General features: G+C 40.5%; 1 protein-coding gene across 2 annotated transcripts; it reads left to right on the top strand.

The window, feature by feature from the left end:
* The first annotated feature begins 437 nt into the window (after positions 1-437).
* LOC124130910 (glycoprotein 3-alpha-L-fucosyltransferase A-like) lies at positions 438-16,338 on the top strand. 2 transcript variants are annotated; one of them, XM_048391351.1, is made up of 2 exons: positions 438-993; positions 14,792-16,338. In XM_048391351.1, the coding sequence occupies exon 2, from the start codon at positions 14,803-14,805 to the stop codon at positions 15,982-15,984; it is 1,182 nt and encodes a 393-aa protein (XP_048247308.1). In that variant the 5' UTR covers positions 438-993; positions 14,792-14,802; the 3' UTR covers positions 15,985-16,338. The 2 variants fall into 2 exon arrangements, with proteins under 2 accessions (XP_048247308.1, XP_048247307.1); XM_048391350.1 differs by lacking the exon at positions 438-993 and adding an exon at positions 9,183-9,325.
* The last annotated feature ends 224 nt before the right edge of the window (positions 16,339-16,562 follow it).

The following is a 16,562-nucleotide window of genomic DNA, read 5'->3' as shown; positions in this document are numbered from 1 at the left end:
GCATCACTTCGGGCTTTCCTCCCACATTAAGCTTACACGCCGTGATATAACTGGAATACTGTTAAAAGCGGCGTAAAACCCGACTCACTCACTCACTACTTATGACGTCACGAGTTGTCGCGGAACGGTTTGGATGCCATCATTGCACAATTAACAGACTTAATCAGAAATTCCAACAGACTGGAACCACAAGAGATCGCCCTTGTCCCGTTGTTACAACGCCACGACAAGATCGCCAATATTGTTCGCAGCCATATTCGAAACACTTCCATGTCGACGAGAAAACAGCTCAGACGCTGTATGTGTTCGACTGCGTGCCCCCGGTTTGAATGTCAGACGACCTTACGTTGGCTCCATCCTGACGCAATGACATCGAAACGATCCCCGGTGCTTGGCTGAGGGACATCGTCACTGGAGATTACAGCGTTGGCATGGCGTCCTGTTCTCGTTTAAACCGAGGAACGCTGATGACCTGCCTTGAACAGACAGACCGCTGTGGTGGTGGAAGCGTGGTGGTGTGGGCTGGTATCAGGTATCAGTGGGAGGACACTGCCCCATATCTGTCGTGGTACGGTCAACGCCGTGTACTACAGGGATCACATTCTAAGATATCACTTCGTCCCACTCTTTCCTCAACATCACGATCTGCCGACGTTCCAGCAGGATAACGCGCGGGCGCACACAGCACTGGTCTCGACGCAATTTCTGGCGCAAAACAACCTTCTAGTTCTTCACTGGACTGCCTTTTCACCAATTAAGAATTTGTGGGATTACCTTGGGCACCGTCTTTCACGTCTCGCACAGATGAATACAGCCAGGGAACTAGAACTGCTCTGCAACGTGAATGGAACAGGATACCACTATACGTTATTCACAGACTTGTTGGGTCTATGAGGAGACACTGTACGGTTGGCGTTGCTTCACAAGGCGGCCACACACGTTATTGACTTTGCGTTTTGACCCCTCGTTTCATTTCGGGACTTTTACCTGAAGGTGGGTCATTGCTTTTGTTTTTTTCGGTTGTGTATGGCCTACATGAATTGATACACTTTTTAAAGTAAGTCACCTCACCGTCACAGCACGTGTGTTCACAGTTTTATATATTTCCTCTGGGGCGTTTGCAATGCGTTTAAGTTCACTGGAACACTCACAGCTTCATCGCCAACGTACCTAGCACTTCCAAACATCTTAAACATGTTCTGATATGCACCAAATGCACATGTTCATAAATAGGCCATTGTTCAGCCTTTAAACAATATATGGCGCTGTTTCTGTACATCCTTATACACCACTCGAACATATGTTACGCCTTGAAACCCCAACTTTGTACTTTTTTAACCAATATATTTACATACAATTATTTTAAAATGCCTAAGACCATTGGTAAATACGATTCTATAATTCCTTAAATAACGGTTCCATGGTCAAGCGGCCTCAGATCAACTGTTTGAATCAGAGAGGGCTAAGACAAAATTGTTAAGGATGAGCAACTTCTTTATTACAATTGGGCGTCGTTTCGGTGTAGATAAATCTACGCCGAAAATAATAACAATAACACCATAACAATTTTGTCTAAGTTAAATCTACACCGAAACGTCGCCCAATTGTAAAAAAGAAGTTGCTCATCCATAACAATTTTGTCTTAGTTACCATTCCAACTTCTAAATGCCACTCAAAGAAGTCAGAGAGGGCTCTTTGTGAGTTGACCCATGGACGGGACTCAACCCCAAAAGTACGAGAATCTGTACTTTACGGAGAAAGTGTCATTCCAAATATAATGTCTGTGACACTTGACTACTTTCTAAATGGCATTGTGTGTTCATATGTGACCGTAGATATGTAGTATGTAAGTTTGGGGCCCTTATCTCATTATGTATATACTGGCCCGTGTAACTAAAATTACACGCATTTCCATGACAGAACTTTAACATAGTAATTGGGTCCCGTGTAACAACGATCATGTTATATCCAAACTTTAAATTCAGCATGCACGTAAAATTCAAATAGTTGTAAATAATAATATATGAATATCAAGAGCGGCTTATGATTTAACAAACCTTTCGCAATTCGCAAAACAGTCTCCACTCAGGTTTTCAATTAAAGGCGGAGTATCATATCACCCATTGTTGATGGGAGCCTGAGCATCCTCGCTCCCAAACATACCCAGTGCATAATAACTTCATTATTCTTCCCCGCCCTTAAGGCGGTGAAGTATACGGGAGAGGTTAATTTGTTAGCATGTAAGTCGACATGTTGGTTTCTTTGAAATTTCAAGCCACACAGTTACCGAAACGAAACATACAAATCATGTGAAATGTGCGTGAAATGTTGATGTTTATCTTTTCCAGCAATAAGAGATACTTCAAAATCGTCTTGCTATTCTGAGACTAAGTCACTTTTTGTAATGCTGATAACCCATGAAATTTGATCATTTTGTTTTTAAAAGAGCTAAAAATGATCCCATTTCGCTAAAGTTAACCGGTCTATGTTTTGTAAGAAGAAACAATTGCGCATTGAGCGATTATCTCCTTTAGCTATAGGCGTAGTATAGAAGTGATAAATCACGCACTGACCTTGCATTGCTGTACATCGTATCTTATTCAACTCTGCATAGCGAATTGCAGCGCCTTCGGCGACTGGGCCAACCATGCCCCCGTAAACAACTGTAAGAAACTATTATACAACAAAGATGTTTTAGATGAGATATGTATTGCGGAAAATTCCATGAAGAAACAGTGGCAATATTACACAATCACAAACTACAAAATACATGCACAATAAACGACAATTAAAAAACACAGGAACATTCAACATTCAAAGGAGGTACATTATAACAATTTTATTTAAAAAACAAGTGTATTATAATGATATGGAAACAATATGAGAATTGAACAAAACTATGGTAATGTTGTACATACATGTACAAGGAATTTGTTTGTAATTGTTGATATGTTAACAGATCTTGCAAGTTGTTTCTGGATAACTGTTGGTAAACTTATTAAGAATCTGCTCCTTTTAACAGAGTGTACCAAATTCTTTATATGATTGGGGATTATTTGTGATTCTCTTTCTTGGTTGTATTATGTAAGACAGTGCGTAATGTTGTTCATCTTCTGAGACATCACATGTTTCACAGAGACGTTGTTCAAATGGGGTTGGTGTTTTTGTATATCTACAATTTTTTTCAATTTTTAGTTTGTGATTACTTAAACGAAGTTTTGAGAAAAGTGACTAATGGCCTTTGTTTTTACAATATGTAAGATAATTCTCAATATCTATAGATAACGTGACCAAACTGTATGTTCCTAACTTGCTGCTAGATAAATGGGAATCCATTAATGATTGCGTGAATTTTTACATTTGAACTGAAGTATATTTAGAGTGGATTCATTACATATTTTGTGTTTACTATTTTAAAAGTTTGCTTTATTTAACCCAACCAACATTTTGACCAGAAATATTGATATTTGCTGCAAAAGCATGCTTTAGAATGACATTTGTTGTGTTATCTATATAGTTTTTTTTTATTGGTACTAATAGTGGGTATTTTTAAGTTTTGCCTGACAGGCCCAGTTTTCTTGCCTGGGTTTTCTTTGTGCTGACCAATTAAAGACACTGTTTCTTTTAGTGTCCTTCCAAAGATAAGTACATTAATAACAACCAATTTGTACTTAACACAAATTCTCTCCTCCCATAGCTTACACTTCCTTCCTCTGCACATAACATTATATGTCGGGGAGCTATTGATGCTCTGCAGCAATCTCTACTTGTCTATATTAGATAACACTTTAAACCAACAATGTGGTTGGAGTTTGTTATCTCATGTGTCTGACTGCCTTCTCGGCTGGATTACGGAAGTTCCGATTTGGCTCTAGGGCGTGATAACTACAAATGTATATGTGATCCTCTTGTTCTTAGGCGATTCGCTGTGCAGAGTTGCGTCCCTTGGGCACGCTAGAAACCTATGGTCGTGGGTTCGAATCCCGGGTAACAGGGATTATGTTTCTAGGTTTGTCAGCACCATGCACGTGCTCGTGGGTTTGACCGTAGTGGTTAAAACCTGGGACCCGTTTCACAAATCGATCTTAGCGCAACGACTGTCGTAAGCCTATGTTAAAGTATGGGAGTTACGATCATCTTACCGTTAAGATCGCTTTGTGGAACAGGGCCCAGCATCACTAGTCAACTTAACAACTAGTGGGCTGGCCTACCCGCGCACACATTCTCGAAAGCAAGTCATGGATGTTCTGGAGAAAAACAAAACCATTATTTATCTGACCATTGTACACAGATTAATAGACAATATGTGAAATATGCCTAGTGGTCTGAACGACCTATAGAGGTTATCACGCGAGTGTGTTTGGGGATGGTAAATATCCTGCATTAGGAATAAACATTGTATTAAGCGAGCCTTGGCGAGCTAAATACGTGGTGTTTATTCCTAATACAGGATATTTATCATCCCCAAACACACAAGCGTGATAACCTCTTTATCATATAATGTCATTCTTTAATTCTGTGCTTCAAAATCGCTTTCCCTCTCTCACAAACATTACCGAAACATTGCGACTTTTTCCTGGAATGCGCGCATTTTAAAGTACAATATGTGATTTAACCTACCAACCCCGATATCTGTACACCAATGTACAGAGCAAAGCTTCACATATAAAAAGCTACCCCATGCTACCAAATCTCTCAACTGTCATGATGACAAAGTTGATCGTTTTCCTGTGTGCCCCTGGTGTCAAATTCTTTAGGGTTCAGTTTAACCCTGAACATAATTGGGAATATTGAAACAATTATATAGGATGCATGGTACGTCTTGACATTTGAACGCACTTTGTGACAGCGCACACAGGACCTCCTTGCAACATTCATCTGCATTCGCAAAACATATCATCAGTTATATGATTGTGTGTTGACACATGTGAACACACAGATAGTGAAAGGGATATGTCAAGGAGTAGGAACTATATGGATGAATTGATTACAATTGATGTACATAACACAACGCGATGTGAAGCTGCCTAAGGCTCTTTGTATTGAATATTGTTCTGTGTGCAGAGTAACTGGCTTCGAGTTGTGTTGAAACGTGATCTATGAAGAGGGGAATGTCCGAGTAACTCTCCATTTCTTAAAAATAATGGAGCAGAGGCCCCGCAGGGGCCGAGGCCCATTATTTTTAAGGAAATGAGAGTTACGAGGATATTCCCCTACTTAAAACTCATCCCTACTTTTACACTTTGACAAAAGTTTCTGTAGTTGAAAATATTTGAAAAATTCAAATGCTGCTTCAAGATAATGTACAGTTGACAAGCAACTCTCCATTCCTGAATAATAATGGAGCGTTTAAACAATAGAATGACGTCACAGATGTGTTTTAATTCAAGGTAATGTGTGACGGCCTAGGGCAATCCACTCCCTCTGTTTAGCATTACATTGTGTTCCCAACACTGCTCGCTAGCACAATATCAACAGGAGCATCAGGGCACAGCCATTCTCCAGGCAGGCGAAGCATAGCTATTTGGGTGTGTGTGTGTGTGTGTGTGGGGGGGGGGGGGGGGGGGGGGGGGGGGTAGAGGTGAGGACAATTGATGTAACAAGGACATGATATCTAGCTGTCTTATTGCCGTCTGTTAGATCGTCATACCATGTGTAGTACATGGACATTGAAGTGTGTCTGTTTAATGCAAATGCCATGGCGTAGGAACTAGGTGGTAATGCACGTCATATTATTACCGACTGTGTGGTTTACTCATACACATCTCAACCACGAGTGAGTGAGTTTGGTTTTACGCCGCTTTTAGCAATATACCAGCAATATCACGGCGGGGGACACCAGAAATGGGCTTCACACATTGTCCCTATGTCGGGAATCGAACCCGGGTCTTCGGCGTGACCACTAGGCTACCCGACCGCCCCCTTATCAAGTGTGATAACATCATTGACACGGGGGTATTTATCAGTGAGTGAGTACGGTTTTACGCCGCTTTTAGCAATATTCCTGCAATATCACGGCGGGGGACCCCAGAAATGGGCTTCACACATTGTACCCATGTCGGGAATCGAACACGTGTCTTCGGCGTGACCACTAGGCTACCCGACCGCCCCCTTATCAAGTGTGATAACATCATTGACACGGGGGTATTTATCAGTGAGTGAGTACGGTTTTACGCCGCTTTTAGCAATATTCCCGCAATATCACGGCGGGGGACCCAAGAAATGGGCTTCACACATTGTACCCATGTCGGGAATCGAACACGTGTCTTCGGCGTGACAAGCGAACGCTTTAACCACTAGGCTACCCGACCGCCCCCTTATCAAGTGTGATAACATCATTGACACGGGGGTATTTATCAGTGAGTGAGTACGGTTTTACGCCGCTTTTAGCAATATTCCCGCAATATCACGGCGGGGGACCCCAGAAATGGGCTTCACACATTGTACCCATGTCGGGAATCGAACACGTGTCTTCGGCGTGACCACTAGGCTACCCGACCGCCCCCTTATCACGTGTGATAACATCATTGGCACGGCGGTATTTATCAGTGAGTGAGTACGGTTTTACGCCACTTTTAGCAATATTCCAGCAATATCACGGCGGGGGACACCAGAAATGGGTTTCATACATTGTACCCATGTCGGGAATCGTACCCGGGTCTTCGGCGTGACGAGCGAACGCTTGAACCGACAGGCTACCCGACCGCCCCTTTTCGGTACATATACATGCACATTTGTACAAGACAACAAACACCATGCCAGTTCACAATAAAGCAAGGGTTCGTGTCAAAAACAGTTTTTACAGGCAACATTATATATGGCAGGAGTAGTTTACAAAACTGGTGTTTATTTATCAAATATTGAAGACTCTTGTTATTATATTTCATTAAGATAATTAAGACTGTTTTTATTTTGTAAATGATGTTCATTTGAGAGCCTAGATGTTAGTCTAGTCAGGTGTCACGGAGCTGTGCTCCAATGATCAGGGGTGTCATAAAAAAAAAGAGAATAAACTTGGTCATAGGTTCACTGGTTTATTAATGACGGCTAATTGTACTAATAATTGACAATTAAAGAAAAGATAAAGCCAATCTGCGCTGACAGAGATCACAATTTAATTCCATCAGCGCAAATATACAACCAGTTTGGCTACACAACACTTTGACAAGATACGCACCAGGGCCAACTTGCAAAAAAGCGATCTTAGCGCTACGACTATTGTAAGCCTATGTTAAAGTATGGGAGTTACGATCATCTTAGCGCTAAGATCGCTTTGTGCAAGTGGGCCCTGATGTGTTGACTGCCAATTAAGTCGGCTGCGACCAATTAACACCTGAGTTAATTTACTCCACACTCTAGCGACACTCTATAATAATAACTACTACTACTACTACTACTACTACTACTACTACTACTACTACTACTACTACAACTACTACTACTACTACTACTACCACCTCTTCTACTACTACTACTACTGTTGTCACTGCACCGACTGTTACTACCACCACCACCACTACTACTACTACTACTACTACTACTACTACTACTACTACTACTACTACTACTACTACTTCTGCTACTACTACCGGTACAACTACTGCTACTACTTCTACCACCACCACCACTTCTACTACTACTACTGTCACTGCACCGACTGTTACTACAACTACCACCACCACCACCACCACCACCACCACCACCACCACCACCACTACTACTACTACTACTACTACTACTACTACTACTACTACCACCACCACCACCACTACTTCTACTACTACTACTACTAATACGGTCACTGCACCAACTGTTACTACTACTACCAGTACTACTACTGCTACTACTACTACTACTTATACTACTTCTACTACTACTACTACTACTACTACTATCACCACCACCACTCCTACTACTACTACTACTACTGTCACTTCACCGACTGTTACTACTTCTACCACCACTATTACTACTGCCACTGCACCGACTGCTGCTACTACTACTACTACTACTACTACTACTACGACAACTACTACTACAAATGCTACTAGTTAATGTCTAGAGCAACGACTACCACTGCTACAACTAACAATACCACGACTGTATATAGACAGTCAACTTGTCAGGTCAGTAGTCTTACGCAATGTCATGCACAGGACGATGAAGGACAGCCAGTATTCGTTATACTCAGGTTGCTTCTGTATTAAAATAAGCCCTTGCGAAATAAAGTAGTCAGATTGCACTTTTATCCGCCACATTTGAAAGCGTCACAATTCACAAGCACACTGACATACTCTACTTTGTCAACACACATAAACATGGTGACACGACCTGACTGAAACGAAACCTGATTTTCAAGCAGATATTACAAATTTCATTTCAGATAGATCAGAGATACATGTAGATCTTTCAGAACTAATTTATACACTTAATTTAAAGCGACAAAACTCTTTCCATATTCATAATAAATCTCTGCCAAACACATCGTTCATTTACGATTCCGACTATATCATGAACATGTGTTCATGAATCACTATCAAATAGAGATTTTACCAGGTGTTCGCGAAAAGGTGAGCGCATGTACCTGTCACACATTGCCATTACACATTTATGAGAGTCGGGGAACATCAAAGAATATAAATAGCAATGATTCAATGATTGTTACTGATTATTCAAGGGGTGGGCAATCAATGGTTGATGCTGTTGCTTCAGCTAAATAAATAAAAAATAATATTTTCTCAGAAAATACACATATCAACATCAAACTTTGCACTGCATCTCTCCCATTAGAGTAGAAAGTGTTTCTTAAATTTGAAAAGGAGCCACGTAGTAGTTTCAACACGTATGTATATCTCTATCTCCACCCCTTAGCCACACGGGTTTGTAAGGGCGTGGCTTTTCTATATCTAACAAAAACAAAATATAAACCCAAAAGAGTGGTCTTGTGGTACACATTGCGCTAACAAAAACAACGACAGTTCGCACGTCTAATATGCAGATAACAATAGTAATTTCATACGCTTCCCGAAGCCTGACACACTTACAACACAGCACTCATCAACCACATAGCAACCACCCCTAGCAGAAACTTAATGACGTAAACCCAGGGCCCAGTTGAATGTCGAGATGAGTCCATACATATTTATCTAGAGGATTAAAGCGGAGCTTAAAACAGCTTATTGTACATCATTGTGATCACCTGTAGGTAACTCTAGATCTATTTGTGTGAGGTGTGTTGCTGGTTGGAGTATATGGGGTGGCGGGTTTAGTTCATACAGGGTTCTTTTTCGCTGTCGGATACCTAACTGGATTCTGGTTGTCCAAGGTACGTCTTCATTTTGATGCCAACAAAGCCATCCCTTGTGTTGTCATTCCTGTTACTGCACGTAAGAAAACAATACTATATCAGTGAAGCGTAAAACTTGTCATTTGGTTGATAATGTCCGTTCTAAATTTTCATGTCACTTTGTAACACAATAATAGGCCAGGCCATGACTTTTCAAGGACAGAGCTAAGTTCGGGTACAGTCTGGTGCTTGAAGAAACAATCTCTTCAAAAGCACAGTGATGTTGAATGAAGCTGCCACAATCAACCAGATTTGATCGCTTCGGTGTTGAACACAGGGTCACAATGACCTCGCTGGCCTGTCGGTGTTTGCTTTCTTGTATCTTACCTTATTAGGTCATCGTGTTTTAAATGTGTTTGGATCATATCATATGGATATCGATTAGAGACGGATAAATAATTTTGTAAATCAGGACACAAAGTTGGATATATTTTAGATTTCTTTTATTCCTCTGACGGATGATACTTATAAGTTCGACTATTTTTCAAACGTAATTTGTAATTATATTTTTGCGGGGAGGAAAAGATGGCGGTCATGGCAGATTTATGCGTAATTTTCAGAGGGAAAGTGTGTGTGTGTGTGTGTGTGCGCGCGCGCGTGTGTGTGTGTGTGTGTGTGTGTGTGTGCGTGCGTGCGTGCGTGCGTGCGTGCGTGCGCGTGCGTGCGTGCGTTTGTGTGTCCGTTTTTGGATCGACCCTGGAATAAAAATCGTGGAGAATGTAATAGTGTCGTGGCTATTGATGGAAGAAAGGGGAGAGGTCAGACTCCATACTATTTTGTTTGATACTCCCAGATCTGCACATGTTGATTGGAATGATAAAGGCGGAAACGTGTCTGAACAGTGGTTGCCAAATATTTCACCAGTGACAATTTTTTACAAGTATCGTGATTGATTACATGGGTCAGTGAAGTGAGGTTGACGATACAAACAGTAAGCAATAAGTAACTGTGCAAAGAAATCATGTTTAACTTACGGGCAATCAAATTAAGACTGAGAAATGTTGTTCAATGCCGAAGAAAGCAGTATTGCAGCTATGTAACGGCGGACTGAAAATACACGAATCCGGTCCAGGCAAACGTCATGTTTTGATATAATGCTCTTTGAGCATGATATCTAGCATGGAAAAAAGCAATACAAAGGGATTATTATCATTATCGAAAGAACTATTGTGATATCCATTCATAAAAACCAAACAATTAAAACGTCCAACATGAAAACAAAACAAAACACTTGTGTGTGGCAGAATATCGGCGCAGTTTATTCAGTATTGGTGGCGGTACCCTGGGAGAGATACCTTTCACAAATAATATCCTATCGCCATTATAAAACACCCGAACATCTCAAACCCCAGGATAGATAACCCACGAGGGTAACCACAGATGAGCAACTCCCCTCCCTGCCCCCGTCGACAAGCCGTCGAATAACACTCGGCAAGCCTCCCTGCTAAATCAAGCAAAAACCCGACGGGCCGTCGGAACATCGGCCGCTGGACCAACCCCAAACCATAGCCATACCAAACCAAACCAATTTACCTGCTCCATTTGTCAATGTATCATGCTTTGTAGGGGATGTCAACTGCTGGTAGTGCTGAAAGATAAATGATGAGAAAAACAACATACATGTTAAAATATGGTCTTAAACATACATGACATTAAATTGAGCAAAATGTAATAATGAATTGCTTCTAAAATATGCATTTACAGCACAATAGCATACATTGGGAGGGAGGGTGGGAGAATGCTACCTACGTGTAGACCACTTTAAAAGTTCAACAGGAAAGGACAATTCGTGTGGATGACCTGAATAACCTATCCAAAAGTTGTCGAGTTATCACCCTGTACGTTGCTTTCAATTGCCAGTAATGAATTTTATCTCAAATGCTTTCAATAAAACACCTTATCACAAGAACTATTGTTCTGCGCGGCAACATTTCCGACAGGATAATGCTAGGTTTTGGCAGGATCTTATGTAGTTCATCCATGTCTGCATCCATGAGATTACACATCTCTTTACCCTCTATAAGGCCTATAAGGTCATTTGAGCCAATATGTACTAGAATAGTACAGTGCATATATTTCATTGTACTTTTTATATTTTTCACAAATTAAACTTAAACTAGGAAATTATAAAATTCGAAAGTCGCTAGACCAGTATTTCTCGTTCTTATCGCCACTGGTCGACCATGACGGCTGCTCCTTGGCAAGCTCATTCACGCGAACAGTAAATTACGTAATCAAAGATAAAGTCGGCAGGTACGGGCAGATAACAGAGACCGAAATTACAACTTCGAGGTAATGATTAATGTGATACGAGTAGAGCTGTGGGGGTAAAGAGGGGCTAAAACAAGGACTGGTCGGCTCGGAGTCAGTATACTGTGTCTAAGTGGGGTATTCATGTTAAACTTCGGCATGGTATCTCAGTGAGCTAGCACTATAAATCGGCATCAGTCCGGACTAGTACAAGCAGCCACACACGCACAGACGTGCATGCACGTCGCTATATAAGCGCAATAATCTTGGACATTATCATTATTATCATTGTACGTCACTATTATATATTAATTGATGTCATTTGAATGGTATGACACACTTACTTGAATAAACCCTCAAGCGTCTTAAAGGGAAAAAATCCATGAAGTGGTTTTCAAGTTATAGGTCAAAAACATTCCAAGTAAATATATTAGAAATAGCTGCATTTTGTCAGACAATCCAAATATTGAAATCAAAATTCGCATTGCACCTCCCCTATTGGTATAGACAGTGTTCACAAAGTTCTATGCAGTAGTTTTCAAGTTGTAGGTCGCACAAAAAATGTCCCAAGAAGGCCGGCCGGCCGGACGGACGGACGGAATTCCTTTCTATAACCACATGTATATACCCCGCCCTTTTCTAGAAAGACTTGTATGTCCGAAGTTTGCTTCTGCCTGACCCGCGCACTCCAGTTTCCGCCTGGACGTTAGTTTCCCATATGGTTATATACTTATTAAAAGCAGCGTTTTGCACAGTCTTAACTAAAAGCCGTTTTTCCACAGGAATAGCTGAACTTGTGATATACGGTATAATATTCTGTAGATAAGCTCTGATTCTAAAGTTCAAGTTCTTTCTTGTAGATTTATCCGCCAAAATAAATATTGGTTTGTTAATTCTCCTCTCAGTGGTGTTCATTCGTGCCCAATGCACAGCAACGCTTAACCACTGACGGACCTTTGCTGACGTATTGACAGACATTTGAAGTAATTTGATGTTTTAAAGACGAGTTTAGCCTAACTGGAACATATCTTCTCTATTTCAAACTTATACATTCTATTCCACATTATTGGATAAATCGTCATAATACAGTGGTACAGTAAAAACGGAAGAACAAAGAAAATATAATTTGTAAGTTACTTTCTGACCTTGTGAAGTCCCTAAATACAGGGAATGGGAACTTAAATTAAACACCACGCTAATACACAATTATCTCCAAAAATGCTTCGACATAATTCATAAATTTTCTGAAGATAGTTATGCATAAAATCTTCCTTATATAATTTTACACCGAACTGTAGCAATTGTGGTAATGTTTATATTAAATTGGAAAAAAGAGAAAACGATCACTGTTGTTTATGCAGTGATGAATACAAATCTCTTGAAAATCCATTTTCTAGATGCTTTAAAAGTTATCAAATCATAGTTTCTTCACAAGTATGATGTGAAGAAATTACTGACGCGCATGTAGAAACATATCAAACGTCATTTATACTCTTTCTATTGCGTTTAACTTGTTGTCTCCAAATATTAATGACGTTTGATATATTTCTACATGCACGTCAGTAATGTCTTGACATCATTTATATATGTGTGTGTAAATTAATAACTATAACTCAGAGGTCAGAAATCTTATACAATAGATGCAACACTTCAACACCATAGAAAAAATCATATATTGTGAAGACCACGGGTCTTAAATGGAAAAATGCTCAACATTGAAGTAACCGCATCATTGATTACTTTGGTTATATCAATCAGATATAGTTTTAACTTTTCTACAAGTCTGTATATCTCAATCTCTACCCCTCAGCCACACGGATTTGTAAGGGCGTGGCTTTTCTTCATGTAAAAAAACCCTCAAAATAAACCTAACAGAGTGCGCTAACAAAAAACAAAGACAGTTCGCACGTCTTACATGCAGAAAGCAAAAGTAATTTAATACGCTTCCCCAATCCAATGATAAATATGAAATGTCCAGAATACTCTTATGATAAATATGAAATGTCATGTCTCCATTAATTCATTTCTAACTCATAATTCTCTGTCACGAACTTTATATACCTAATGCAACCACACCATTGCAGTTATCAACAGTTTGATTTGTTACAATTTTGTTACCATTTTCTAAGTTTTTAGACGCATTTTAACCTCATAATAGCAGTAGCAGTGGGTTTTCCCATTTGGTTTGGAAATCGATATTCGAAGTGGTTTAAGATTGGCTTACGCCCTGAAACTGTGTTGTAAAATATAACCAGCTCTCTCAATACCCCGTACTCAGTTGACTGTGTGGAGTTTTACGTGTGCAGAATAAACACTTCGCCTACTGCTGCACACTACAACACATGCTGATTGTTGAAAACGTCAAAGATAGCGAGTTCGCCTCTGTAGAACCGGGTGCACAACGTAACATTTCTAGGACTTATTTTTTCACGATATAAGCATCAGCATTAGACTATTGATTGGACACAGTTAGTCATTACAATGTGCATGATTGAGTTATTTCAAAAACAATCAAACGTAGTATTCTAACTTTCAAACATTATTTTGTCTTATTTTGTCAGCAATGTTCCAAACACATGTGGGGAGGTGGGGTAACCTATAGGTAAAAGCGTTTCGCTCGTCACGCTGAAGACCCGGGGTCGATTCCCTTCATGGTCACAATGTGGGAAGCCTATTTCTGGTGTACCCCGCCGCGATATTGCTGGAATATTGCTCACGATGGCGTAAAACCATGCTCACTCACTCGATTTGGGGTCCTTTCGCAACCCGAGACCCGTGATGATCCAGGGTAGAATAGGTATTCAGCAACCCATGCTTGCTGTAAAAGGCGACCGTGCTTGTCGTAAGAGGCGACTGACGGGATCGGGGGGTCTGGCTCGCTGACTTGGTTGATACATGTCATCGATCCCAATTACGTGGATCGATGCTCATGATATTAGTCAGTGGATTGTCTGGTCCAGATTCGTTTATTTACAGACCGCAGTCATATAGCTGGAATATTGCCGAGTGCGGCGTTAAACAACAAACCAACCAACAAAGCCGGAATTCACGTGGGCAAATACATGTAGAAGTTTCATGCACACACAACACCACGGAATATTGAATCTTAGTTCATCAGTGTTCAGGACACAATGTATGTCCATAAAAGTAATAAAGCATGCCATAATAATAATTCTTTACAACGTTTTTTTTCAGCTCCGGACATAATGAATTCCAACTACCAAAGATGTTTGTTTATATGTCTGTCAATGACAACTCTCGCTGCTGTAGCTTTCTATTGGACAGTTAATCCAGATGTGGGTGTGTTCCAAATCACAACTTTCAATTCAACAAAAGTTAACACGTCCATAAGAGAAACATTCATCCTCGAGGTCTCTCAAAAGCATCCCCTCGTACTTCGTAGACGAAATGTGGTCATCACTTCAGCAGATTCTCCTCATGCAACTAAACGCATTGTGTGGATGAACGTCCCACCCTGGTACAAGACAGTTACATCTTTCGCCCACTGTTACGTTCGTTCGTGTGAAATAAGTACAGACGAGGCACATATTTCATCAGCTGATGCTGTGGTTGTCAATGGTGTTAATTTGCCTTCATCAAAACACCCAAACACGGACATGAACCAGGTGTGGATTATGTATGGATGGGAAGCACCTCCCCACTATTCAACTAACACGATTTTCCGTCCTGACTGGAATGGACGTTTTAACTGGACATTGACATACCGACTGGATTCGGATATACCATTTCCTTACAATAGGATAGTGTACACTGGAGGCAGTGTGAATATAAGTGATGTTGTGAGACGGAAAAGCCGATCTATTGCTTGGTTTGTAAGCAACTGTCGTACACCCTCAAAGAGGGAAGTGTATGTTCGAGAACTGCGGAAACATATTGATGTCGACATTTATGGCGCCTGCAGAAATACTAAGAGTTATGACTGTCCAAAAGGAAGGTCCTTCGAGTGTCTTGGTCTGTTAAACACCACGTATAGATTTTATCTTTCGTTTGAAAATTCCCTATGTAAAGACTACATCACAGAGAAGTTCTACAACACGTTCATGACTTCAGCTATTCCCATCGTTCGTGGAGGCGCTGACTATGAACGTCTTCTGCCAGAAGGAACCTTCATCAACACAGCATCATTTGACAGTCCAAAGAGTTTGGCGAACTATATCCGATATTTGGAGAGGAATGAGACAGCTATGGGGGCAATTTTAGAAAAGAAGCACAAGTATGAATACATTATTTCAGAAGGAACAGATTTTGATTGGAGGTGTCAGCTGTGTGCCAAGTTACATGGAAATACTACTAGAAAATCTCACACAGATATGAAACAATGGCTTAAGGACGGAAAGTGCATAGAACAGCCAAAAGATCTGCCGTAGTGCTTGGGAATGTAAAAACGTGTCATAATCATTGAAGATCAATACAAGATTTGCACACGAGGTAGTTGGAATCCCTAGTTGATTCTTGTATTACACTTGTTAAAGAACTAACTCTATGTTTGCTCTCTCTGTGTGCTCTTCAATACACGTGTTCAAGATCCAGATGTTGCATGTGTCAATACAGGTGTTTGTGCTGATTGTGATGCTGATGGTCACGCTGGAGGCTTGTGTTGATACAAATGCCAATATAAATATTGATGTTTATGACTGTACGAACCGAACACTTTAATTCTAATGTTTCAAATTATTGAAAATGTATGTTACTGATAATATAAAACACTTTGGTGCATTCTTTACATGTCTTGTGAGCAGAGGCGTCCATATTGAGACAGCAAATTCTCTGAATACAGACTCGTTCCTTCATGCTTCAATGTCCATAGCCCGAAAAGACCTGTCAAAGAAATATGGTGTGACAATGGTACTAACTTTATCAGTGCAGCTAAAGAACTGCAACAAGCAGGAGCAGAAAAGAGCCAGGAACGTAATCAGTCTTCACCTTCTGAAAGGTAATATTGACT

The sequence above is a fragment of the Haliotis rufescens genome, unplaced genomic scaffold, assembly GCF_023055435.1.
Source record: "Haliotis rufescens isolate VD_foot unplaced genomic scaffold, xgHalRufe1.0.p SCAF_9, whole genome shotgun sequence".
Lineage (NCBI taxonomy): Eukaryota > Metazoa > Mollusca > Gastropoda > Lepetellida > Haliotidae > Haliotis > Haliotis rufescens.
Note: the sequence above shows the minus strand (reverse complement) of the source record. Positions and strands in the feature narration are given on the sequence as shown.